The sequence below is a fragment of the Stylophora pistillata genome, chromosome 1, assembly GCF_964205215.1.
Source record: "Stylophora pistillata chromosome 1, jaStyPist1.2, whole genome shotgun sequence".
NCBI classification, from domain to species: Eukaryota; Metazoa; Cnidaria; class Anthozoa; order Scleractinia; family Pocilloporidae; genus Stylophora; species Stylophora pistillata.
In genome coordinates this window covers 34505715-34533386 of record NC_142519.1, presented here as the reverse complement: position 1 = coordinate 34533386, position 27672 = coordinate 34505715, and the positions used below count along the sequence as shown (strand labels likewise).

General features: G+C 39.0%; 2 protein-coding genes, 1 long non-coding RNA gene and 1 pseudogene across 6 annotated transcripts in view; 3 read left to right on the top strand and 1 right to left on the bottom strand.

Annotated features, from left to right (window-relative positions):
- The first annotated feature begins 250 nt into the window (after positions 1-250).
- Positions 251-18775, top strand: LOC111335055 (histamine H2 receptor). Of its 3 annotated transcripts, none has more exons than XM_022940894.2 (2): positions 251-430; positions 16468-18775. In XM_022940894.2, exon 2 carries the CDS (start codon positions 16487-16489, stop codon positions 17519-17521), a length of 1035 nt encoding a protein of 344 aa, XP_022796629.1. In that variant the 5' UTR covers positions 251-430; positions 16468-16486; the 3' UTR covers positions 17522-18775. The 3 variants fall into 3 exon arrangements, with proteins under 3 accessions (XP_022796629.1, XP_022796631.1, XP_022796630.1); XM_022940896.2 differs by lacking the exon at positions 251-430 and adding an exon at positions 5329-5538; XM_022940895.2 differs by lacking the exon at positions 251-430 and adding an exon at positions 15183-15582.
- Positions 9596-11031, top strand: LOC148742210 (uncharacterized). Its single transcript, XR_015991719.1, has 2 exons — positions 9596-10512; positions 10609-11031. It is a non-coding gene; the product is annotated as an uncharacterized LOC148742210 (long non-coding RNA).
- A 2100-nt stretch (positions 18776-20875) lies between the features above and the next one.
- LOC148742209 (uncharacterized) lies at positions 20876-24267 on the top strand (annotated as a pseudogene).
- LOC148742208 (uncharacterized) overlaps positions 23937-27672 on the bottom strand; it is an 11467-nt gene continuing 7731 nt past the window's right edge. The window contains exons 1-2 of one of the 2 annotated variants that reach the window (XR_015998650.1): positions 24640-26467; positions 23937-24573 (exon numbers count right to left, since the gene is read on the bottom strand). Coding sequence is in view for 1 of the 2 variants with exons in the window: in XM_088753059.1 (XP_088609185.1) it covers positions 24518-24573 (56 nt within the window). In the remaining variant the exon portion in view is untranslated. Of the gene's footprint in view, positions 24574-24639; positions 26468-27672 lie in introns of those variants that run through there. The other variant, XM_088753059.1, reaches the window with a different exon arrangement.

Below are 27672 nucleotides of genomic sequence, written 5' to 3'. Positions count from 1 at the left end.
ATATTTTAGCAAAACGTACGTATTTTAAGGAACGGGAGACATCTGCGGAAGAACATGAATAACAGAAACCCCAAGAAGGATTTTTGAGGTATTAAATCTTCTATGACGAAGGAGCTTGGTGGATTGAAAAGAGGAGCTTCCAGGTAATCTTCTACGTAGTCTTTGAGAAGGACCTGACTGATTTTGCTGCAGGTTTACGATCGATATAAATTGCTGTGAGAAATTGGACCAAAATCTCAGGTGCTTCAATTACTGTTGATTATAGGAAATACGGAACGATAGCTGTCAACAGTGCTGGTCGAAGTTAAAAATCCGTCCAAGGATATGCAGTCAACTTAAGCCTTAGAACTAAGATGGCTGTTATTGAAATTGTAAGTTAGAACAGGTTATTCGCGAAGACGAAAGCTTTAAGGAAAGGTTCCAAACCAAGGTAGGACAATTTCAATGCTAAAAGTATTATTTTATTGATTAATATTCAAGAGATTTAGTTAAAAATTCATGAGTCTCATCGTGTTATGTATAGCGCTGATTTCCATCCGGTTCGCTTGACGCTTTTTGACTTGACTCCATATTGACTTACATGTCTCCACGACCATGTATTATAAACGTGTGAACCCTTCCTTTTGTCTGTACAGAGAATTGGAACATATATTTCTCATCAAGTGCTCTCTCTCTCTCTGACTAATTAAAAACAATTTTGTGGTTACTTCTTGGCACAAATAATAATGTTTATCACGGCCACGAGCTTCACTTGCCCATCTCGAACGATAGAAAGAGGTACAAGCTTCCCAAAATAAACGAAAAGTAATTAGTGGTCGGCCACCTTTCAGCGCAAAAATATGCAGAATGAATTCTTTGATGAAACATATTGACATTACATCACAGTGCAACGTACTTCTTCTCACGCAAGTAGTGAAAGGGCTAAGTATGGTGCCAATGGTGCTTCCAGAGCTGGAGGAGAAAGTCAAAAGATGACTTTTCGTTCAGCTTTAGGAGCACCATTCGCACCGTAGCAAGGTTCTGAGATCACTCTTGACTACTTCATTGACAGATTGAAAGGAAAGAAATTTGCACATGTACATACATACATACATACACACACACACACACACATATATATATATATAAATAAAATAAATATTAGATTCTGCAACCACAAATCAAGCATGCTTAATATTAAAAGAACATGTAAACTGGCGGTATATTGCAATTAAATCTCAATATGAAATTTTTCAAACGAATGTTGCTGTCATAGAAAAGAATTACACATTTCCAAACTCCTCTTCATCTAGACCAATTAAGAGAGAAGCCTATTGGATGACACAATTATTCACGCTTATTCCGCATTCTTAACAAACGACGTGACTTTCGCTCCAAAAATCGTGTCAACTACGACAATTAATAAGATCATTTTGATACGTTCTTGCTTGGTAAAGGAATTGTTACCGGTTTAGTTCCTACCCTTATTAATTTTGTGTAAATAGTTTAAATTGTTGTGTGATTGCTCTTGGGTTAAGGGGCTCCGTTGGGGGTTTCTGTTATTTTCGTTTTGTGTGTGCCGTTTATGACCCCTCAATAGGGACTTCATCACAGTATTGTTTAAGGGCCCTGCTTTGAGACTTTGTTGGGGCCTTAAGAATGATTATTCAGAGGCCCTTAGCGGGAAATTTGTTACCTTTTGAGCTGTTACCTGGCTTTTGTCCCATCACTCCGTTTCGCTTGTTCTCGTACAGGTGTTATTTTGTTTGTAATTAAATCCTTTTTAGACATGCTACTTATAAAAGCCTGTACTTCTTATAGGCACAACCGTTGTAAATAGCTTTTAGTTTGTATTTTTTTAAGTCTATCTGAAGAAGGCTAAACAGCCGAAACGTTATTAAATCTACAGTCGGACCACTTAGAAGTTTATCTCGCTGTTCTTCTCCTGGCATTTATCTATCTAGCTATCTAACTATCTATCTATCTATCTATCTATCTGTCTGTCTGTCTGTCTGTCTGTCTGTCTATCTATCTATCTATCTATCCCAAAATAATCTATCTATCTATCTATCTATCTATCTATCTATCCATCTATCTAACGTGTGATAGGCAGAAAAAAATCAACTACTTTTCAATTGAGCTAACCGCCTCCCGGTTAGCTCAATTGGTTAAGCGCCGGACTGTTGCGCGGGAGGTCGAGGGTTCGAGTCCAGGCCGGACCAACACTCAGGGTCTTAAAATAATTGAGAATAATATGCTACCTTTCTATAACATCGATCAAGAAATGGTTAGATATTCTAGTCTTCTCGGATAGAGACGAATAAATGGAGGTCCCGTCTCCTGCAACTATTAATTAGTTAATTTGGTTAGGCAAGGGACGTTAAAGAACCCACTTCACGAGATTACTGTGATGTGGTCTGGCCTGGTTACTGGGAATAGGGGGGAGGGGGCATTTGTTATATTCGCTTTCATTTAATTGTAAACTGCTTAGCAGTCTGGTAAAGTCCCCCGTACAGTGTTGTACAGCGCCATGAGTTTAAGATATGAGCGCTATATAAATACAAGTTATTATTATTATGAACTGAATGCTACATTCTAATCAGGCAGCACAGGGCGAAAACCGTAACCTGTGAGCCGTGGAGTAAAAAATAAATGTACATTAACTAATCCTAAAAAGCTTTTCCGTTGTGTCTACGGTCCTCCTTCTAACAGAAAGTCAAACTGCCACCTTGAAAGTCCGGGCAATATTCAGCGTGCCCGAGAGCACTGCCCTCTGCATCTTTCGCAGTACGTCTGTGCTTCTGCCTCCCACCAGCTCGCGCATCATGACATCCAGCTCCCGTGACCACCCCCCGAGGGCATCCATAATGATGTTATATTGCTTCACCTAGTAGCCTGGGAACTGCTGCCTTAGTTCCCAGCGAAGGGGTCCGTACTTCAGTGTCTTCTCTTCATCCTTTCTTGTCCGATTGTTAACCCACGGGCAGCTCATTTCCAGCGTCACAACTCTCTTGCACATATGATTTACAATGCGTGCATCCACCCTATTACATCTGACCTCTTATTGATCAGCATATATAGGGACATCCCAATAAGCTTTAACATTCTCTTACTCATACACGGGCTTCGGCTTGTCGGGTGAGTACCAGGGTGGTATCTCGTCTATAAATCCCTCATCATACAACAGTTGGTAAAACAGTACCTTCAGCGCTGCGTCGTGTCTAGAGAGATACTTGCTCTAGGCCAATGCACTGCATCCTGACAAGATATGTGCCACACTCTCTGGAGCCTTGCCGCATAATCTGCACCTCATCTCGCCTTCTCCGCTTGTGTGGGTCTTCTGACTCGTGTATACTCGCGTTGGCAATAGCTGCTCGTATAGCTCGACGAGTCCAGCAATTGCGTGTGATGGGCAGTTCTTCCACTCTGTGAGCCACCAGAAACACCCATCGGAACTCAAACTCTCATCCTCCAGCCTCTTATTATCTTATCTCATCCTCCGGCCTATTGTTATTATTATTATTATTATTATTATTATTATTATTATTATTATCATTATTATTATTTCATCCCTCAGTACAAACCTTTTAAAACTTAGAGAAAGGATCTGGATCTTAGGGCTGAGCATTCAAGTAGAAAACAAACTCAATCATCCGCGGGTGCTTGAGGCTGCTCCAATCTGGGTGCTTTGATGTTCCACTTAGCGTGCATATGTCATCTGAAGCAGACGGACTTAACGATTTGTTCCGCAGGATTATAAAAATGTAAAATATGGCGGTATTGACTATAGTTGAGAGGAAAGTTCATGAGGATTGTCAGCGGTTCTCTCCGCGGCAAATAGTTCGGTCGGTGAGTTTACGAATCTCTGCACTGAGCATAAATTGGATATGTTTTAAAAAAGGTACGTTTGTTGTTCATGTCGTTGTTAGAAATATATGAACGTGTTATCGTTGGTGTCACAATATAAAAATTAAAGTTGCTATTCATTTTAGATCACCGCGTTTCGATTATTATATTTCCCGTCCGAGTATTCGAAAGCGAAGGAAAATGGAGTAATGGCTTGGCATGCTGTTTGGCTGCTATTGGCGCTGTCTGTCCTTGATTCATTTCGACCCTCATTATTATTTTGATCAGCTGATGTTTTCCCTCAATAGATCACGGCTTTGTTACTAACAAGACTCCGATTTAGAACATGCCTTTTTATAAGGCATCTTATGGACAACTTTGACCGTCTGTTTGGGTTTTGACAGGAACGTGTCCGGCGGCTTAATGGCGCGTCCTCAAAACACTAAGTTCTAAGTTTTAGCAAGCCATAAGTGCATGTCTTTTATATGTTTTTTCATTCTTTCATTTATCGCTTTTCTATTTTTTTCGATTGATTTTCTTTTTTGCACCAGGAACCTTAATTTTTCTTGGAACTTCAGGCCTCAAAGAACCTCTGATTCTCCCACAACATATAAGATAAATTCAACTAAAATTTTGCTGGGTGACTTTTTCGGCGGTTGAACTTGCCTAGATTTTCCTGGCGAGGGAGATGAGGGATATCCGTCATAAGAAAGTACGAAAAGTGATGTGGATAGTAGACTAAGTATTGGTCTCTCTGCCCAGGTCTCCTACACACACTGATAGCACAAGATAAACTTTAGAGAAACTATATATATAGCTTCGAGAAAGGGAAAGGTGTGATTTTTTTAAATGATGGTGAACGATGATAGCGTGTTTATTGTTTAGATGTTGCTTGCCAATGTCAATCAGTCTGGCTTTACTTATTCAAGTCATAGCTTTGTATGGTGCGTTCGCCATTGTGAAGACGGTTCTGATTTAAAGAGGTTGAAGTAAGGGTAGAGAAGTAAACTTTCGGCCGGGAAAAAGAAGAGTTGCCACGTAAAGAAGGAGTTGTTAGCGGAGATTCCACCACAACTGCTAAAACTGGTTTAAGTTCTTGCTGCATATTGAATATAATTTTCCAAAAAGGTCAATTTCATTGTAACCACTGATAGTATGACCTTTTTGAGCTCGCAATACTGTCGCTGTTTTTGTTTTTCGTCAAAATACTTCTATTGAACCATAGCTCTTTGCAATCAACATTCGTGTTGATGGAATTTGGCATGGTCTGATGTCTGGGAAAATAAAATAATTGTAAAATTGAATACGAGACTGAAGGTTAAAACTGGTTATCATTAATTTGCTTGGGAAACATTTCAGTGACAAAACATTAAGTGAATTTACCGAAGAATCATGGCGGATTACACCCTTTCTCCTTGGAGAAAATGGAGCTGGACATTGAGAATATGCGGATTACCTGTTTACTCAACGAAAGAAAAGCATTCCAATGAATTTGAAACTCGTTTATGAAAATAACACGTCACTTCCTGATTGCAGCGCTCCGCTCTTTGGAGTATTTATCTCCATTACTATCTGTTTTCAGAGCATACCTAAGCTTTAACTTCTTAGTTTACTCTGAGTAACGGAATGGGCACGAGAACTTCTTTCACGCTATGATATTCCTGCGTGAAACGTTGTTGTATCATGAACTACATCTAACGGGTTTTCTAACAGGTAAGAAAGCTTTTATCAGTAAGAGTCACGCTATCCCTTTAGGGGGCGGAAAGGCATGCCTAACAAACACAAACATCTGCTTTATCTAATGTTTTAAGCATAACCTTTTACCAAAAGTAACATAAATGATAGGTTACTATTGCTCATTCTTTAGATGTCTTTCACTTGACAGTAACCTGTGGTCCAAAATTTTAAACTTGACAAGCCTCTTAGCTAGTGCTTGTGCTAAAATTGAACTTTAACGGATTACAGTTGACAGTGTGGAACACCGTCGGTGCAGAACCATTGTTCTGAATGCCACTTCTACCCTCAAACAAAGTGCCGAATTTTTGTTGGTTTAGGAGTATTTTTTTGCCTGAAGAAAAATGGTTACCAATCGAGGCTAAATTGTGGTTGTGATGTCATGGTTGTTGGTCCGTCATTAAGACTATTTTGCAACCCTTTCGCACATATGTACGAGCCGAAGGAAAAAAAATGCGTTTTCACATTCTTTTTCGATCAAGATAAACATTAGGAAGTTCCATATGGAAAACAAATATGCCAAAGTACACTCGAATCCCCTAAAATGGACATAAAAGTCCTTAAGGCGACCAGTCAAATAGGTGTTTGAAATCACGAGGCAAGATGTGGTAGGAAATTCTTTTCTTGCATTAATTTGGAAAATGTCATGCCAGGGCTTACGAATATATTCCAAGTTGCTTTTATGCCTGAACAGTTCGTCAACTTCGATGACTCGCTTTGGATTCACGACTGTAGTGAGATGAATTTATCACCAAGTAGAAGGGATGGGCCGAGGTGGAACACGAATTTTCTCAAACATGAAAACACGGTGAAGCTTTCTGTATAGATCATGACTTAGAGGATTCCTCGGCCTGCTACTTTCTTCTATTGAAGACATCTCCTTAGAGAGCAGGTCAAATTGTAATTTTGTTTCTTGGCACCCCACCGTTTCCCACGCTTTAGTTACCGTGACAGTAACTCACCACACTCGTATTAATGTTTATCTCAAATATTAGATTGCTAATGGAAAAACCCATTTATTTTTAACTTTGCTCAGCATCAGTTCTTATACATTTTTCTTGTTTCAAGGAAAGGAAAGTATTATCCAATTAAATTTTCGCCGCATACCACCCTCGAAACCCCATTGTTGTTTATAAATGATAAGCAAAGTCAAAAGATAAGTGGCGCACGCGATTGTTTCTCAGGCTAAATTCTCAAGGTAAACTAAAACTGGTTCAATGGTAGGTACTTAATCTACTTGTCTACCCTTTTCGTATAATTTTTGATGACAAAAATAACGAAAAAGGTTGCTCTTAAGCGCTTTAGAGGATCTTCAATAGCAGCGCCGTAAAAGCCACAGCTCGTGCCGAGGCATATTCATCATACCCTGGCCAGAGTCGTTGTTTATTGAACGAAATTTGCAAGGGAGATAGTTTAAGAAATTTTACGATTCTATACTATTGAATCAAGGAGGAAAAATGAAATGCTACTCAAAACTTAGCTTGGAAGCATACATGGGTACCCGTTGATAACTAATATTGCTAAGACGTTTTTCCGGTCATTTTCACGATTCTTGGATCAATACTCATATTTTTTTACTTTTAGTTTAATTTTCTCCGCTCCTATTTTGTTTTAGTTTTTTTTAGGAGGGTGATTGTCACAATTACTTTTTGTCATTATTTAAAGGTATTGATCGGAAGACGCGTTAGACCGCACTTACTCTTATGCACTCATAATATGCAAACATGTCAACATAAATTAGCTTTGAATGTAATCAATCAGTGGTCTGGTTCGCATTGTGAATGAACTGGAGGCCAAGCTACGATGTCATATGCTATTTTCTCGACTTTTTTTTCGTTTGCCATAATACGGTTCTCGGTTTCGCCATATAAAATGACTCGAATCTGCTTAGCCAGCTGTTTTGAAGCGGTCATCTGACACCGCAGTCTTTTCGGGTTCAAAGGGGTAGAGTTGTTTGATATTGGGAAAATATTGCTGAGTTGTTGTACTGTCTTTTTTTGAAAAAAAAAAATTGATATTGCATCAAGGGATGACAAAAGACAAATTTACCCTCCTCCCCTCACTCTTCGCTTAAAGGTGTTGGCAGAGTGCGATAACAATAGTTTACTCGCGTGGGGAATGGTAAGATACTACACAGCTCAGAAACAAAGCTCCTTCAAAAATAAAAAAGATAGCGTTGATTAGGTATCCCTTACACAGTGCCTAACGTGCAGAAAATGTCGCGGGTGAATCTACCAAAAATAAATCATATAATTTTCGGATGTGAAAAGTAACACCTGGGCTTGTGCATAAAAAGTTTGTCGTGAGGTCGGTGAGACTAAAAAATTTTCAATGCTCAGAAGTTCTTCTGAAATGCGACATTGCGAGATTGTTCAACTGATTTTCTCGATAGTTTCTCTCAGAATATGAAGGATAGTGTTGGCCAAACAAATGTAATAGCATATCGTTATGTTCGTGTAGTTGAACCACGAAAATCGAAAATCTGCATGGACGACAAAGTTCAGGGCAGTCAGTCTTACTGCCTGAGTAGCCACACATTCCGAGTGCATTTTAAATATGTGCACACTTATAATTCGTCAGTCATGGGACTCATGACCACTTAGTCATTAACGCATAATGTGTTACTTGTGAAGGGTCTAACACCCTTGCCTACATCAAATTAGCATGGATCACGAAGGAGTCAGTTGTGGCTATAGATCGTTTTCACATGACGTCATCGATTTCTAAAATTGAAACTAAAGAGCCACGAAAATATTTATCTTCATCAGGCATAAGGTGGGTTACATTCATCTGTTTTCGACTTTTCAGCGCGATATCGTGCTTGGTTTGGAAACCAGCACAGTTTGAAGCTCACAGTTGTGCGGTGCGTGACATACAGCTCCGATCGTGTCTGTGGAAAAATATACACTTATCTGGTGATTTTTAGCCTTCTTAGGAGTTTGTGATAGGAAAAGTGCATTTATTAATGTTTATTGGCTCAGTTCAGATAATCGGTCGACTAGATAGCCAAAGTAAGTTCCAGATGTTTATATGATTTTCCAGCCGCCATATTGGTGCACCAAAGAGGTGCACCAACATGGCGGCTCCATACTTGGCTCAGCAAATTTGCGCAAAACCTTTTGACGAATATTTGAAGTTCCTGACCTTATCCATAGCGTTAGAGTGAAAACGATCTATTGAGTGTGCAGTAGTTCGTCACTGAAGTACTTGGATTGCGTACACCCCTGTTTTTTTTCCTCGTTAAATATCATGAGAATTCAGTGATGTGATGTTAAGGTAAAAGCCTGAAGGTTCTAGGATATTCTCTTCTCGTCATTGTTCGAACTCGATCAAAATCGGATTTGGTGTTTTTTGGATAATAATAGACGGAAAAGATGTACGAAAATATGATATCTTCTTGCTTCTTGCTTGCAGTCTCTCCCTTTTTTGATTCATGAACAGTAGAATGAGCTAGACTCTTCAGACGTCAGCGATCACCATTTTCTCTTAGAAAAACATTACACTACGCGACACCTGATTTACGTCGTTCTTTTCCTTTTTACTTCATGTTTGTCGATTTCGGTTCCTTGTTCTTTGGTTACGATGTAGCACTCTTCATTTGTGTGAACCAGACCCAAATACAAAATACAGGTTAACTGCTTAAGGTTACCGTGCACCTTCAGGGGTGTCTCGCGTGCAAGCGATGTAGTGCGACCGGTTTAAACTGTAGATATCTAAACCCCTATATCAGATTAAAGCTTATAGGACTGGCTATCAGACTATATCAAAACTTTTGAAAAAAAATGAATTGTCGAATTTTTCACGACTTCTAAATGCAAGCGCCCGAATCACCTTTTGAACGTTACATGTTAAAGCGAATTTTAATGAATTCCTCCATTTCTGGGGCCAAAGCGCTAAAAAAACGTGTCTGCGATTTGCCATATTTAATTTCAGTGAAAAGTTACAGAACATTTTTGAGGTAGGACTTAAAAAAATGTAGAGTGATCGTACAAAAATCGCTCTTAAAAAAAAGGATTTAGAAATAAAAAATTCGGAGACAAGTTTTTGTTGTTTATATGTTAAACTAGCTACTGTCAAAATTTGAGAGCAATCGAACAAAATTCCCTTTGACTTGTAGCTCTTAAAAAGTGATTCCGGCGCTCGCATTTAAAAGTCGGAAAATTTCGACAATTCATTTTTTTCCAAAATTTTTGGTATAGTCTGATAGCCAGTCCTATAAGCTTTAATTTGATATAGGGGTTTAGATATCTACAGTTTAAACCGGACGCGCTACATCGCTTGCACGCGAGACACCCCTGAAGGTGCACGGTAACTAATTAAGGTTTCAAAGAATAGAAGGGGTTATAAAAACGATAAAAACAAGCCATTTTATCCCATAATTGACTTCTTAATGTACAAATACTCGCTCAAAAACACTAGTAACTGATTTCTAGAGATGAACGTGGATTAAATTTTACTTGAAAGTTTTATTTACATGGTTGTAGTTTTTACCGGTGAGTACAGCCAGAAGACAATAGAAACAGGCCGTTGGGATTCAGTTAAGGCTGACCAAGATCATTTAATTAAGGTTGAAATTATTATACCGTAACTAGCGGGAAAAATTAGGGACTTTCACAACCGAGCGCTAAACTCACAATGATCTCTTGATACTGTACCGCTTATTACAGGTTCGACTGTATTAAAGCGAGGAACGAGGAACAGGGATGCATAACACGGAAAAAGGAAAACGGAAAACGAAAAAAGAGAAAAGAGGAGAACAGAAAAGGGGGAAGACGAAAACGGAGAACAAAAAAACTCAAGGGCGACTTAAGCTCGATTGTTTGTCTTAAATGACGATTTAAATCGCAATGAACAGATCTCGTGTCTGATAGAACACGTTCCGGCTTCATCGAAGGGACTCTTTGCCCCTTAACGTCGCACCTGCACTCAAAAAAATTTACTTGACACCAAAACGTGAGTAAAATTGAAAAGGTGTTTCCTTCCAATTCCGTTGTTGCCGATCCAGAGATGTAACCCATAATATTTGGACTCTCGTCTTTCCCTCCACAGTCTGAACTAAAGATGATTTTAAAAAACGACGAGGACGAACTCAGTTTGACGAGTTTGAATAGGCATGGCTGTAATAGGAGATGTAAATGAAACTATCGAAAGAAAAACCATTGATGGAAACTATCTCCCAGCAACATGCATACGTCACGAGCTTTGATGAGTGACAACCAAGCAGATTTCTTGTTTCTTTTTCATTTTTTGTATCAACCATCATCATGTATTGTTGGGACGTGCTGTAGAGATCAAACCTTGGATCAGTGAGATGTTCATCAGTAACCCTAACTCTAATCATTGGCCTAAACCTTGAATAACAGTTCCCTGTATTAAAGCTGAGATGTTAGTGACTTAGTTTTAATTATTCATTTCGAATAATTTATTCCCGCTACCTCTAGCTTTTTAGATTAAATCTTTTTTTTTTTTTTTAATGTTTGGGTCTCAATAGCTTTGCAATAACAACACGCGAGACGCAAAGGGATGAAAAAAAAAGGACTTACTTCGTAACTAAAATGTTGACAAACTTTGCTTTCCATCATTGTCGGGAAATTTTAGTCAATTTAGAGCACGACCAATATGGCACCTTAACTGATTTCAGTTGGTGGTTTTTCCTACTTTGACGTTCGTCTCCGGTAGTCTGCTGGCAAACAAATTTAGTTTTTGGGGCTAGCGCTTTTAACTTTCCTCATGGAAACTCCTTCAAGGCTGAGAAAAACCCAGTACTGATGATTTGCCAATTCAAAACCTTCTTTAGTTGTTGTAGAAAACTAAATCCTTTTTATATTATCTCTTTTAGTACAAAAAGCAATCAGTCAGGGTTTGTTTTTATTTTGACTGCTCCATTTTAAAGTTTGCTCGATCTACAGCACACAGCTGCTAGCTACCAATCGATTATGGAAAAAAATTTATTTGGTCAATCATTGTAGCCATAAAAAGCTTGAAACTTTTAAACGGTCTTCAGTTTTGATTGCTTGATCAAACAATTATTATCAGGGATGAAACTCGATTTAAACAAATGCAACATTTCGACGCCTTGTGAAGTGATCATCCTCGTTTGCGTGTACTTGAAAGTTTCATTTTGTCACCACTTGGTCATAAATTAGAGTTCTTTGTAAACTGTGCCAGTAATTTGGTGCTTCGTTGAGCTCTGCACTATGTTTATCTAATCTTATTTCTGAGTCGACTTTTTTGATTTTGCGCCTCCTGCGACTCGAGAAAAACTCGTTATCCCAACAAATGGGTAGTTAGTCATGCGTCATGACATATTACATCGGATTTACCATAGGTAAGTTGATTGTTTGGTTTTTTTTAATTTGCTGCAAAATTCTTACGTTCTTTTGACTCAGATATAAAAAATCATTGAAAGGTGTATTTGAAGAGTGAACGAGTTATCTTCCCTTTTTCATACTCGTCTATGATTATACTCAAGTGAAACCTGTACGACGCACAGAACCCGCTGACGACAAATCCATTGTTCCTTCCCATGACATGCTGCAACGAATTTCCATTTTTCTCTCCAAACTTAGTTCAGGCCCCAGGTACTTAAAAGTGCAGAATAAGTGGATATGACCTGAATCAAAGATAGATTTTAGAGAGGATAATTGGATGTAAACCGGAGTTAAGCACCGGCCTAATGGGCCACTAGGCTCGTAAACAGACTTTACCTTTTAATTGGATGTAAACATCACTACTGAAAGAGTATTTGTCGTGTGAGTATAGCTTGCCTTTGCAACAACATCCCGACTGCCTTACAGCCAAAGAACATTCATATACATAACAAACTGTGTGGGTACATATAACTAAAGCGCAGAAATAGTACAACTTTTTTTGGCGGTTAGGAGGTAAACAAGAATTAAAATAGCCACGCTCGAGTATTAGTCAAGGCGACTTTTGAGGTATTCATTGTGTAAAGACCGATAACATGGAAATTACTTGGCGACAAATCTTCCTTTACGAAATCTCTCGAGTACATCATAAATAAACTCGGGAAAAATAAAAGCTAAGAGGATTCATCATGGTCGATTATTAGACTTTGAGGAAACATTTAAATAATGAGCATTTGGTACTGGTGTGAGAAATAAACCAATTCGCACCCTCACGTTAAACCATCGTCACGGCCAATAAGCATCCGATAACGAAAATTAAGTTAAATTTCTAAGCGTTCATATTTACATATTTACCCAGCTGCCTGTGATAATCTCGTACCTTTAAATCAATCTCTAGTACTATATTTTGCGAAAAAAATAGCAGAATTGTAAAATGACTTCGATTTATGAAATCAACCTTTTTGGTACTGAACTATGAGAAAGAACTCAAAGCTTAGCGCACTTTTAGATTTCCTTTCTAAATCAGATAAGGTACTTTTTAAAAATAATTGGATTCGTTCGTTATTTAGAAGAACGTATCATCGTAAGCTTTCTTCTTCAATAAGACCAAAAGCTTTTCTACACGTTCTTCTAGGAAAATTAAGGCTGCCTTTTAGCATTCAAATTCTACCAACAACTATGGCAACTCAGTTTTTATTCGTTGTTCCTTCGTGCATAGCTTGTGGCCTTAAAGATTTGACAGTCTTCATGATTTGCTTCAACCATTTTGGTTTTTATTCAGTAGTTGGTATATATTTGCATTTGAACACTAGTAATTATTATGTTTAAGCTCTTGTCAACTGAGTACAAAACGAGCTTTCTGCAAATCCAGATGAAGAGATCTGCGTTAAAATGATTTTGCAATCGCTAAAGGGAAAATGCATTCCACCAATATATTCAATGAAGGTTGATATCTTGTGATAGGAGAAATTTCCCCATCATAAACTTCAATGGAGACATTCCAAGTGATCTGTTTTTACTATCAACAGCTCCAACTAATTTACTTTGAACAGGCCGCATAATACCGTTTCCTCTTGACAAATCTCATATGGTTTACTGTTGTATATCGATCTCTCGGTTTAGAGAGGAATTTTAACATTCGCTGGAAATTTTTAATTTTGTCAGACAGGGCAGCGTTCAGGGTGATGAAAATTAGGTAAATCAAAAATGAACATTCTTGCGTAACATGACACTAAACCAATGGGCTAATTAATTGTTTTCTACGTTTGAAATAATCTTCTTCATAATGTAATTGCTTCCCTTCCTATAGGGTAATCTGTTGAATCGTTAATAAGTCACAGAACTGAATTAAACGATCAATTCAGTTACTAGAAAGTGTGAATTACATTGAAGCGTATACACAGTATTACCGTGTATTAAAACAAAATAATAAGGCATTGTACGTGCGTCCAAGATGATTTCTCATGAACAAAACTTTACCAAGGTATGTTAGTTGCTGGTTTTGTCCAAGGAAAGTACGAAAATCTATTCAAATCCATACGTGGTGATAAGAGACTTAAGTTCTGTACCTACTCTAGGTCGTTTAGAGCAGATCTAACGCAGAACAAAAGGTGAGAAAAAGACAATTTCGAAAGGAGCATGTCCTTTAATGCCAGTGTAAATGTGCCTACTCTGAGAAAACAAATGGCAGATGGCTACATAACTTAAGTGACAAAGGAAACTGAGAAAGGCAAATTTCAATTTTGGTAGTCGAAAATAATCGACAAAAACAGATTTCAAAGTTTGGTTTTCGTAATCAATTTGCTCTACCCTTTTTAATTCTTTATTCACCAATTTTAAGTCATTCACTCTCCTGATTTTCATAGCTTTTAGATTTTTTAGCGACTAATTTAAATTGTAATTTCTGTTTGAACCGTAGCTGACATACCCTGTTCTGTGATTTGCACCACAGAATCTTTAAAACATGGAATGTCCTTTTCTGATTCCCATAAAACATTTTTTCGATTCCTTTTGGAGTTCTTACTTTTAACCGATATTTTGCCGCCTCAAGATACTGGAAATTGCATTTCCATATCCTGAAGCAATTTCTATTCTAATTATAGCTTCGCGTTTTTATTGGGTGTGGCTAATTCAGCCGCTTCTCGCTTATTTTACAAACCCTTGCTAATTGGCCTAATAAGGCAATCTCGAAACACTATGGTCACAAAAAGTAGCTATCGCGATCAAATTAATATTTAAAAGAGCAGCATTTTGCTGTTTACATCCTGGTAGAGATGTGATATTGTCAAACATCATTAGCAGCCATTTTCTTGAGCTTTGGCTAATCTTTGTTACGGATTGGTAGAGTCTTAGATAATCCCCTTGTTGTGCAAGTCGGCAAGAAAATAGTTATTAGCGAATTGATCGCCTAAACTTAGAAAAACCTCCGGTCGAAGAGAATTTCCATAATTCATAAAAGCGACTGATTTCATATTGTAAATATTGACAGATCGAATTCTTAGCGATGTTTTATTTGAACAAGGAACTCGATGATGACTAACAAACAAAAAATTGTCGGAACATGACAGGAAAAAGGAGTTCTACACGAGACTAAGTTAACAACTTTACTAATGCTTCTAACATCAACGTCCTTTTCGCGATCGAATAACTTTGCCGCTCTAACTAATTCGAGGAAACCTACCAATTACTAGTCTTTTCAAAGATTCCGAACAAAAACACCGGAACTAATTTACAATGTCAAAGAGCCATTTTCTCCAAACCTTGTCCTATTTGTTTCAACGTTGTTTTCTCTTTTTTTACCCTGTATTTTTTATTCACTTACTGAATAGAATGCAAACCCGTAAAATGTTCTCAGGAATGAAAGCCGCTTGACTATCTTGGCCGATAACACGCGCTGTTTTAAATAAGCCTTTTTAATCTGCTGTCTATCAATTGAACTCCGGATTAATGTATGCGCTGATCGCCAGTTGACATCAAAACTCTTCGAATGAAGCACTCACACCGTCTGCGCGCAATTGAAAGAGATTCGTGGAATATTTGGCGCAGTGAGGTCGCTGTTTCGAAGGCTGTGACTTTTTCAAACGGTTAAATAACCCATGTTGCTCTTGCAAGGAGTGGTAGTAGCTACGGGAGCATGAAATTCTGCTCAGTGAAGGTATTCTGCTTGTATTTGTTTAGAATCGCAAACATCTGTCTGTTTCGAATGCAGTGCTTGTTTTGCCGGTAAGATAAAATTACTTTACCTGTAATAGTTTTACCAATGGAGTATCACTCAAGTAATTCAAAACAACCAGTTTACGGTACATAGATTTTGGTGAGTAAGCTTGGGGGAAACCTCGTTTCCCTACCTAGTCATTGAATGAGTTATTTATGTCACCGAACAGAGTTTCGATGCTATGAATATTTTCTCTGTGCGATTAAAAATAGTATCCGTGTCAACTTCAGTCCTCTGGCTTCAGACAGATTTTGTAATTTAAGATGTGGCAGAATTTAGCAAAGTTTTCATTTCTAAAAGGACGAGCGGTCGCGTTTTGCGAGCGACCGTTCGTTCAAGTAAAGTTTACCTTCATACACGTTTGTTTTCTTTTTGGTGAGTAAATGTTTAAGATTTGGTGTTAGCAAAAGACACACGATTTTTTAACCCACGAAATCACCAATCCTTTGAAGTCTGGAAATTAGATTCTCTTTAGTGAGTTTTACTATGGAAATGTTTTAAAACAAGACGAAGAATGGTGTCAAAATTGTAGTAAATTCAGCAGGATACATGGGTTTATTGAACACGGTTCATGAAATATGCCTCCTCCATTTTACCGCTAGCAAGGAACTTTGACGTCGTTGCGGTAAGAAAGTGTTATTGTCATCCTTTTTATTATATTTTCGCGACTTAAATGCAAGAACCAGTGAGGATCACGGGTTCAAATTTGTAGAATTTGTAAAAAGATTATATCTCATAATTAATTTCTAAGTCCCGCTTTGTGTGGTCTTAACCATTATATTGGCGCCTCTTCCATTCTCACCAGTCGCTATCTTTTTTTTTCAGCTTCTAAGAACGTGAAACAATGAACAACACAACCGATGTAGGATTCGTGTTTAACACAAGCGATGGAAATATCGTTGCAGCATTCTTCGTCGCCCTTCTGATGCTGTTGACATTGGTGGGAAATATCATGGTGTGCGCCTGCTTTTACTATTATCGTGATCTCAGAACAATTTGTAACTACTTTATCATTAGTCTAAGTGTAGCAGATATCTTAGTGGCGCTATTAGCGATGCCTTTCTGGCTGGTGCTGCAGTTAACTGATATGGATGAAAAATCCAGAAACGTTTTCTCAGGAGAGTTGTACAGTTTCTGGGCAAGTATTGACATCCTTGTTGGGTCGGCGTCCATTATGAATCTTGTAGCCGTCAGCTTTGACCGTCATCTAGCTATCACCGCGCCATTTTCGTACAGCAAATCGCTGACTTCGTTTAGAGCAATTATCATGATAGTTGCGTTGTGGGTATTCTCTATCTTGCTCTGCGGTCTACATGTTCCCGCGGTAAAAACGGCAAAAATGCGTTCTGCATATCAAATTGGTCTCGTGGTGGTTAGCTTCATTGTCCCTCTGTTTCTTATGTTTGTCATGTACATGAAAATATACTTTGTGGCAAGAAATCAAGCGCTCCGCATTGGTCGAAATTATGCCAAGGACATCAAAGCAACCAAGACCATAGCTATTGTTATTGGAGCGTTTGTTGTATGCTGGATGCCTTTCTTCGCAATACTCACTTTGTATGCATTAAAACCTGATTATAAAGTCAACACTGAAGGTATGAAGGCAATCAAATGGTTGGAATACCTCAACTCGTTCTTGAACCCAATCATCTACACCTGTTTAAATCGCACCTATCGTCGTGCCTTCAGGAAACTTTTGCTTCGTTCGTCTTGTTGTACGGGCCGTGGATCATCTGGACGCCTCAACTGCGTTCAATCAACACATTCTTCGTTCCACAAGACGAAAGCGGAGTCTCTTTCTCACAGTTCGTCTTCAGTCTCCGAGAATGGAAATGTCTATACTCAAAGAAGCCCCAAGATGGAGGGCACAAGAGTCTAGAATTAATCTCATTCAGTTCTTCTCTGTAAAACAAAATAAATTCGCTCGGAAAATATAAAATGCCCTATAACATTCATTTTGAAATCACTGATGTTCTGTTTGATATCTGATTGGTTCTCGGCACTACAGTTTATTTACGAATCGCAATATATTTTGCTCTAATTCGCATCTTTTGCCATTAAAACATTACGGCCATCAGACTATAAGGCTTGTTTAAAGTGACCAATCAAATTTAGGAAAAGGAAGACGAAAAAGTCACTGTGTGGCAAATTTTGTCTTCAAAACGTTTCTCTCTATTTCCATAGAAAGGGATGAGTATAATTGGGGATTAAATTTTCCGATTTCAAAATGGATGTAATAAAGTAGTAATTGAGCTTTGTGCCGTACAATCAGTTTGGTCGAACTCCCACTTGTGATTTCAAATCGAACTCGTGCTGCGCGCTCGTTCGATTTTGCAATCATGCATATGATTCCAGTCCAAATTGCGCTTCACTTAGTCCAATTACTGTTATCTATTTCAAGTGTATCACAGGTGAATCACAAGACTACGTAACAAAGACGGAAGGTAGTTAAACCGTCTGAGGTGGCTCCATGTGTAGCCATTGCAAAGCAATGTCAAAGGTACACGTGGCTTCCACGAAATAAATTCTGCCACATTCCATCGTCTCCCGGAATAAGTCCAAAAAGTGATTAAAATAAATCAGACAATCGTAATACGAAAGAGGAAAGGATAAACGGCTTCCTCGTCGCGTTCATATTCGGCAGCTATTCAAAAAAATGCAATTTAGTGTATTACCAGCTGCTGTACTGTCTCAGTGAAACTTAGACGCGCTTAAAAAAAAAAGCAAAAAGAACGTAGAAGCAGACCACCAGTTACTGTTAGTGAGTTAGGTGCCCCTATGTGAGGTGCTCTAGTCCAGTTGTTTACAATAAGTATACGAGAGGATTTAATAGATTAATAATCAATTTAATAGCTTAACTTTTGGAGAAGCGCACTTCCTTCGTTTTCCTTATCATCTATATATGTAACTTAAACTAATGGTCGAAACATACTGATGGCCGGGACGGCTCGCCTTCCTGATCGCACTACGGTTGATCCGCCTAAATATAGTGCCTGCCACTGAAAAGATGAGCCCAAAAAGTTCGTGCAATACCCATTTATTAACTGAATAAATGTAAATACTTCGTTGAGTCGATTATAACTAGCCAGGCCGAAAGATAATAAAAAAGCATTTCCCATGCCAAATTGTCAAACATCGTACTCCAAATCTTATTCTAATTAAACAAAAAAATAGCTGTTCAAATCCTAGGAACTAATTGTTGCTCAATAGGCCCTTTGCAGCTAGAGATCACGTGCTTAGATATCGCATAGCAACGCCATACTGGAGAGCAAGCACTCCAGTGATCTCAGACAATATAGAGGTCACAGAGGTCTGCATTCCAACAAAGAATACAGCGGATAACAGGTCAAAAGGTATCCCAATTCGAGAAATCCAGTAAGAAGTAATCAACAGCTTCCCCGGAGTATATCAGCAGCAAAATCACACCAAAATTGGTTTTTCGCTGATACACTCCAAGGAAGCTGTTGATTAAAACTTACAAGATTTCTCAAATTGGGATACCTTTTAACTTGTTATCCGCTGCATTCTTTGTTTGAATGCAGACCTCTGTGATCTCTCTTTTGTCTGAGATCACTGGAGTGCTTGCTCTCCAGTATGGCGTTGCTATGCGGTATCTAAGCACGTGATCTCTAACTGCAAAAAGCCTATTTAAAATTTCAACGGTGGCCCAACGGTACATTGTTGAGACCTGGCCGGAGTCAGTTTAATGTGTTTATTTGCGAGACGCTTGTGCATCTGCCCGCGATTTTTCAAAGGCTGAATAACGCTATCCACTAGATAAATCTCTATCCAGTGGATAGTGTAATGCTTTCTGCTGTCACTTATCCGCTGGATAGCGATTTATCCGTTGGCTAACGTTATCCACCCTTTATACAACTAGACCCCGCCTGAAGTATGATTTGGAATCGCAAACCGTCTGGAAAACCTAACGAAATGCTCGAGGGTTACCTATGGTAGACTAGTAAATCATGTGAGAACAAGAGTAGCAATACTCCTGGACGGTTACTTCATGTCACTGGAAGTGAGATAATCCCCAGCGGAGGAACAGGCCCTTTCACCGTCATACGATCCCGCTTTGGCTGCGCAACGTTGACGATTTATGACTACCGTACCCGAATACGAAATCGACACATTCCATCACCACCTTGCCCAACAAAACGCTGACATACAAATAACCAGAGAAATCGGAGTAAAAAGAAAACTACCTCTTCTAGCGACTCCCTGATAAGCCGTGACGAAGACACAGCAAGGACAACAGCTTACCAGAAACTGACGCATTCCGAAGGATTTACTTAACGATTCATTCCAAAACATTACATCAAAGTGAGGACTCTACTGAACGAGACAAACACAACCAATTTTTGAACACGACGGACAGGTCCGTACTGATACTCTGACACCACGAATGCCACTCCCGACAACTGTCTAATTCAGCTGAGGATATCCTATATCTTCAATCTCATTACCTTCACAAATACTAGCCGTGGTTTTAGAATGGCCTGTTTAAACATTAGGTGCTGTTTACTTAAATAAAGTTTAACCCTTATTCAGCCAAACCACGCTCTAAACAATCTTTAGTCAAGGAGAGGAAATCACTGAGACTTTTCAAAATTAAGACCAAAATATTTTGCGAAACTGTCAAAGGGCTTATTTTAGGTATATATTTGGCACAAAAGAAAGTTCGAATTGGTGAAAAAAAAACCTACGAGGAACCTTCGAAGTTTTGATCGTCAAAAACCGCGGCCCAGACTAGACCTCGTTTCAATAACCGCTCCTATTGGTCTTGCAAAACATATTGATCAACTTAGACTGATCATTTTTCTGCCTGATTATCCAATAGACATCTCGCAATTGACGAAAGCAAACCGTGCTGAATCCATATATCAGGCTCCGAATTTATTCGTCTTGATAGAAGTAGAAATGGCAGAGAAAGTTTCTATATCAAAACCTGTATTTCATGAGTTATAGTCTGGAGAATTTAATTATAAAAATTCGTAAACCGAACTTGAAGTCATTTGTTGTCACATGGTACAGACATCCTAATTCCTTAACCGACTTATTCTTGCTTTATAAGACATTTATCGGCAAATTAGACTCGCCTGAATTCGAATGATGTTCGTTTGGTGGTTTAAACTGTAACTTAGACTGATATAAAAACTCGTCGTTTACTTCAAATTACGGATTCGAATCGCGGCTAAACGACTATTAACTAAACCTACATGTGTTACAGAATCCTCATCAACTCTGTTTGAATTGATCTATACAAAAACTACTAACAGGACAGTCTGTTCTGGAGTTTTTGTATTAGCATCAGTGATCATACTCTTATTTATTTTAATTGCAAGCTTTCATCCGATTCCCCGTCTAAAAGTTATTATTAGTGAACTTACGCAAATACCACGTCGCTTCAGACGACGTCGGGAGAGATAGAAAAATGATTCAATGCGCATGCGTGCATAGGAAACCTAATTATCTCTGTCACGTCGCGAGCCGACGACGCCGTCAGAATCCCTGGTTTCAAGTCGTCGCAGCTGTTGAAAATGGCAGATGGTCAAGCGCTAAAGAAAAGGTGAGTTTCAAGTGAAATAACGATTATTTTGTGTCTGCAACACTAAAACTGCGATATTGTTGAAGGCTTTAATTGTTTATGACAAATTTTTAGCGAAAATTGCGAGTGATGTTGACTTCCAGCTCCTTCAGTTTCTGCATTAGAATTTTAAGCTGTCGCTGTGAAAAATTTGCTGCCATCGACAACAGTTTCTGCTTCCTTTCCCTAATTTTACCTGATATCTTATCTTACCTTATCTTTTACCTGTGTTATGTTTTTTTAGTTCTTTCATGAAGTGGATTGAAAAGCACGACATCTTTCTGTGCTGGGAAATTCTATTCATGAAGCCATATCAGTTCAAGGCAGGAAGCCCTCAAAGTGGAAACGCATGAAAAAATATTGCGAGTGACCTTTGTGAAGTAAAGGAGATTACCTTCAATGTCAACCAAAAGTCTGTTCGGGATCGATGCCGGCTTTTGTTAGTAAAACATAAGAGGAAAATGAGGGCTCAAGAAGGCTCCAGTGGTTCAAATACCGACGAAACCGAATTAGATCAACTACTACAAAATATCGTGGAAGAGTCTCGAGAGGCATCAGAGAATTACGAAACAGATACGAAAGATAAACATGAGAAAGGCTTTAAAGCTCGTTAAGATGCCGAAGAAGTCCGTCAGAAGGCTCTTGAAAGTCTCGCCCAAACCGAAAAAAGGCACACCGAAGAGAGAGAGCGAAGCCAATCAAGCAACTCCAGGAAGAGACCCAAGAAGAGTGGATCAGAAACTATGCTCTACCTGCAGAGTAAAGCTGAGAAAGAGCTTGACCTAAGGAAAGAAGAGTTGAAAATGAAAAAGGAGGAAAGGGAGCTACAGAAAGAATTGCAGTTGGAAGTAGCTCAAAAACAAGCCTCAGTAACTGACACTATGGTTAAAATGCTTGAACATTTTCAGACGCAACAGGTAAACGTGCAGCAGCAGGTGTTGCAACAGCAACAGCAATACCAAATGATGATGCAGCAGCAGTCGCAGCTCTTTTTGTCTGTAATAGATAGGCTGTCTAAAAATTGTCCCAAATCTGACTGAAGCATGCTGTTGAGTGTTTTTATTTGTCAAAATACCCTGTGCGGTTTTAGGGATAAATGTCCTGTTTGATGCTTACAACTGTTGTTTACTGTTGTTTAAAATGAGAGAAGCACGCATGCATTTTAATGATTAATCGGTATTTTACCGAGTTGCAGTGTTTGGTTGTTGCAGTCTGTACCAGGATAGGCTTTTGGATCTCTATTCATGTGTATGATCTTTTAGCAGCTAACTGTTGTGTTTAAATAAATGATATTCATATCACAAGCACAGCCACTGTCTTAAAAGCCTCAAGCAGTATCTTAATATGCAGCACCAATTCTTCTCAGATAAAAATAATACTTCCATAGACTAGACACACTGTTAGATAAGCTTTTTAAGATACATTGGTTGCATAACCATTATATCTAAACAAAAATTAATGTTTTTTTAAAAACGATATCATGATAGCTGAAGTCTTGCTGTTTAAAATACACATGTAGCCTGCTAGCAGGCTGAGGGCTGGAGGTTAGGAAGAAGGGTTCTCAACTCCTCAGAGAGTTTGATCACAGGCTTAACTATACTTATCAAGTGAATGAATGAATGAATGAATGAATACCTTTATTTAAGTGTCAGACTAAAATAGCAGTACATAACCACTAAATGGGGACACTACAAAATAAATTAAAAATGACTAAATCCATATATTAATTAAAGTTAAAATGCTAATTGAGCTAAAAATACTAAGATTGGTTAGCATGCTAAAATATTTACAATATGTACAAGATAAAATTTACATTAAAAACTTTTTTACATTATGTACTGCATAAAATACAGTTGGTACAGTAATTATCGGTCAGTAAAGTATTTAGATCAATCTTACGGATATTTATCTTGAAAGATGATAATGTTGGCAGATCTCTAATGTTCTTAGGTACAATATTCCATAACTTAGGTCCAGTATATCTGATAGAGTGCTTACCATATGTTGCTGTATTAAATCTAGGAATAACAAATTCTTTGCTACGTAGGGCATATTTCGTATCAGACCTCCGAAATAGGTCAGCAATATACTTAGGACATATATTATTCTTGACCTTGTATATGAGAGTAGCCATGTCCTGTAACCTTCTGTTATGTAAAGTACATAGATTAGCCATACCCAATAGTGTGTTATAACTTGACGTTTTGTCGCAATAGATGGCTCTAAGTGCCCTTTCCTGTATGCGTTCGAGTTTTCTGCTGTCACTAGCACGACAGAAGTGCCAAACAAGATGAGAGTAAGTTAAATAAGGAAGAATGGCAGCTTTAAACAATTGCAACTTTGTGCTAGTGGGTATTAAGTTTCTGAGTCTCATTAAGACTCCTACACGTTGGCTGCTTTTCTTACAGATTGTAGTAATATGTTCAGCAAATCGGAGATCATTGTCTATTGATACTCCAAGCAATTTCAGGCAGGCAGTTGATTTAACTTCTACGTCTCCAATAACAATTCTCATACTATGATCACATTTAGTACCAAGTGTTAAGGTTCGATACTTGTCGAAGTTTCCTTTAAGGAAGTTGGAACTGTACCAGTTGGAAGCTACTTCAGCACTTACTGTCAGATTAGCATGAACATCAGCTAGATTACTGCTCATATCATAAAACTGGTGGTCATCTGCATACATATTAAGGTTTGTATTAATGTCATAAGTTAGATCATTCTGAAAAATGTTCCATAATAACGGCCCAAATGCAGATCCCTGAGGGCATCCCCTTGACACCCTCTCCCAGGAGCTCACTACTGGTCCCAGTTTAACTCTGTTGAAGCGATCAGTAAAATATGAGTTCAGCAGTCTGATACTGTTGTCGTTAACACCATAAGCCTTTAGTTTAGCCAACATGAGAGGATGATATAGAGAATCAAATGCTTTACTCATGTCTGTGGAGAGAACTCCGACAATTTTGCGTTCATCCAAAGCCATTTTCCAGTTCTCGGTTAATGACAATAAAGCAGTTTCACAGCTGTTCCTCTTCCTATATGCTGTTAATTTATCACATAGTTTATTATTAAACCCATGACTTAGTTGCTTGCTGAGTAGCTGCTCAAAGATTTTGTTAACTGTGACTTGCACAGTTATTGGACGCCTGCCTGAAAGTGTACCTGCCTGAAAGTGTATATTAGCTCCATTTCTTAACTGCTCTATGTGAACCGAGCAGATAGATGGGCCAGTCTTGTTTGATTGAGCTAGACCTTTTATATTTCAAGATGCCAATGGTGTTGTTTATTTCACAGAAACATTTGCCCGAGTCGAAAACTCGACTCGCCAGTAAAGGAGAGGTTTTCTGCAAACAGAAAACACGCTTAAAACAAACGAAATTACAACATTAACAACTGAAATGAAAACTCACCGACTGTTCGAGCTTAGGGTTTTCAAACAATGACAATAAAACAGCAACCAAACATTCTTGAAAATGAACGTGACGATTTTTCCTCTCAAAAGCACATGGGAGATTGCCCGGATGTTTACGTGAACATAGGCCCGCAATGGGAGTTACACCGGCCCCTAAATGAAATTTACACAAACTATTTCATTTACAAAGGCTATCTGCGACCAGTGCGATTTAACGTGAAATAACGCGAAGCTACTCAATACAAGCAATATAAACTAACTGACCACATCTTAGATCAATGTCATCAGGTGCCGGCGTAAATACACCTAATTATTTTGTCGTCCATATAGATCCACACCAGTTCAAAATATGTTGCAAATGTCAAATGCCAGGCCATTGTAGTCTATAAGGTTAGATCAGAGTCTGCGTCAAATAAAACTTTGTAACGCTGCACAGACACGTCCATAACGTCAAGGTGCTACATGAAAGTGTAATCGAAGAATCACCGGATGATTCTAACTAACTAGGAATTTGACAATTCAAGACGACACAGCTTCCTAATTGGTCGTACGAGGGTAGTCACTGTCGTTTTCACCTCCCTCTGTCTTTGGCGCTTCGCGCGGGTCATGACGGTGGAACTGGTCCTAACTCTTGCAGAACGCACAAGCCCATCTTCACTAGGAAAGACTTCAATGATTCGCGCGAGTGGCCACTGTCCTCTGGGAAAGTTTTTGTCAGCTAACAGAACGACATCTCCCACTTTCAGATTCTCCTTTGCTTCATTCCACTTCTTTCGTTCTTGAAGGGTCGGGAGGTATTCACTAATCCACCGTTTCCAGAAGAGATTTGACAAGTACTGCGCTTGTCTCCACTGGCGTTGACAGTAAAGATCTTCTTTGTCGAAAATTCCTGGGGGCAAACTGGAACATGGTCGCAAGTTTAGAAGATGGTTTGGGGTCAACGGTTCTTCATCCATGACGTCATTACTGTTTCGCGTCAAGGGTCTACTGTTGAGGATGTTAGTCGCTTCAGTCAGCACGGTGTGAAGCACTTCGTCACAGACCACTTGTTCCTTCAATAGGGCCTTCAAGATTTGACGTACGGACCTGATCATTCTTTCCCATGCCCCTCCCATGTGGCTTGCCCCAGGTGGATTGAAGATCCACTGAATTCCTCTTTGAGCACAGAATCCATCGATCCTTTGCTGATTCCATTCTTCAATCGATTCTTTCAACTCCTTGTCTGCTTTAGTTAAGTTCGTTCCACAGTCGCTCCTGATTTCCTCGGGACATCCTCTCAGGCAAATGAATCTCCTTAATGCATTGATCATAGAATCTGTATTCAAGGTATTTGCAACCGCAATGTGTATGGCACGGACTGACAAGCACGTGAAAATACATCCATATCTCTTGACTCTACTTCTTTTCTGCTTTACTTCTATGGGGCCAAAAAGATCCACCCCGACATATGTGAATGGAGGTTTATGTGGGGTGATGCCGTCTTCAGGTAACTTTGCCATGAACTGCTCTCCGGTGGGTGCCTTTCGTTTTTGGCAATCAACACACTTTCTCAATACACGTCGTACTGCAGAGCGTCCCTTTATGACCCAAAACCTTTCTCTCAGTGATGATAGCACAGATTCCTGGCCCATATGGCCCACATTCGCGTGGTTGTGCCGAATAATTAGTTCTGTCACATGGTGATTATTGGGTAGAATGTAAGGATACTTCAAATCTTCGTTTACAGGAGCACTCTCTAGTCTTCCACCAACTGCCAGCAACCCGTTTCTCAACTTAGGATTCAATTGGAATATCGAGGCGCCCTCCCTCTTTAGTGCCTTCTTCATCAACCGTTTGTTTGCGCCAGGCGGGATGTTACTGAGTGCCTCAAAAACCTTTGGAAAGGTAGCTTTCTGGACCTGACGAACAATTTCCTCTTCAGCCTTTTGCAGCTCGAGTGCGGTTAGTTTTCCAACTATGTTTCCTGAACTAATTAGAGGAGATGCATCGTATACTTCCTGCTTGCAAACTTTGCTCTGGAGAAACTTCTTGTAGCGTAAAATCCACGCAAACGCTTTCTTCAATTTCCACCATGAATCTTCCTATTGAATCTTGTACAGCAACAGTGGTGTAGATTCGGCTTTCCTTTCTTACTTCGGGATCGCTATCTTTCAAGGGGGGCACCTCAATGGTTGCTGGCCAACAGGATTCTTCTTCCCAAAGGAACGCTGGACCATTTAACCACCGCTTGTTCTTGATCATCTCGTCAAGCCTCAAGCCTTTGGATGCATCGTCTGCTGGATTCTCATCTCGGTTGACGTATCTCCAATCTGAGGTGGATGATATGCTACGGATCATGGTAAGGCGATTCGACTCAAAGGTGTGAAACCGCTTGGTGTCATTTTTAAGGCATTTCAATACGGTAGTAGAGTCCGTCCAGTACTTCACTTGATCTATCTTGATTTCCACTTCTCGACTTATGATCTGGTACAGCCTAACTGAGATAACTGCTGCTGATAATTCTAACCTTGGAATCGTGATTTCGTGGATGGGGGCCAGCCGTGCCTTTCCCATGACAAAGCTGCAATGGATGTTGTGATATCTTAGCCATAAATGAAACTAAATTGGATGACACAATAGGCGATAATGAAATTCATATTTCTGGCTATGAATCTATTCGTAGAGATCGCTCTACTAACGGTAGGTCTGGAGGGGGTGTTTGTTTTTTTATTCGTTCCGAAATCAATTATTCTGTTCGCTCTGATCTAATATGTGAACAAATAGAAAGTCTGACTGTCGAAATCAAGAAGCCCAGATCAAGGCCTTTTGCCGTTATGACCTGGTATAGACCCCCTGATTCTTCAATTGACCTTTTTAGACCATTTGAAGAACTTATTGGAAAACTAGACTCAGAAAATATCGAATATTACGTCTTAGGAGATCTGAATTGAAATATGGCCGCACCTAAGTTTGACAAAAGTACAAATATCTTATCTAATATTGCTGATGTTTACGGCCTTGACCAGTTAATAACTGAACATACTAGAAGGTG

Bases quoted from the DNA above. Each gene is read 5' to 3' on its own strand.
- LOC111335055 (XM_022940894.2), top strand. From the start codon at position 16,487: ATGAACAACACAACCGATGTAGGATTCGTGTTTAACACAAGCGATGGA.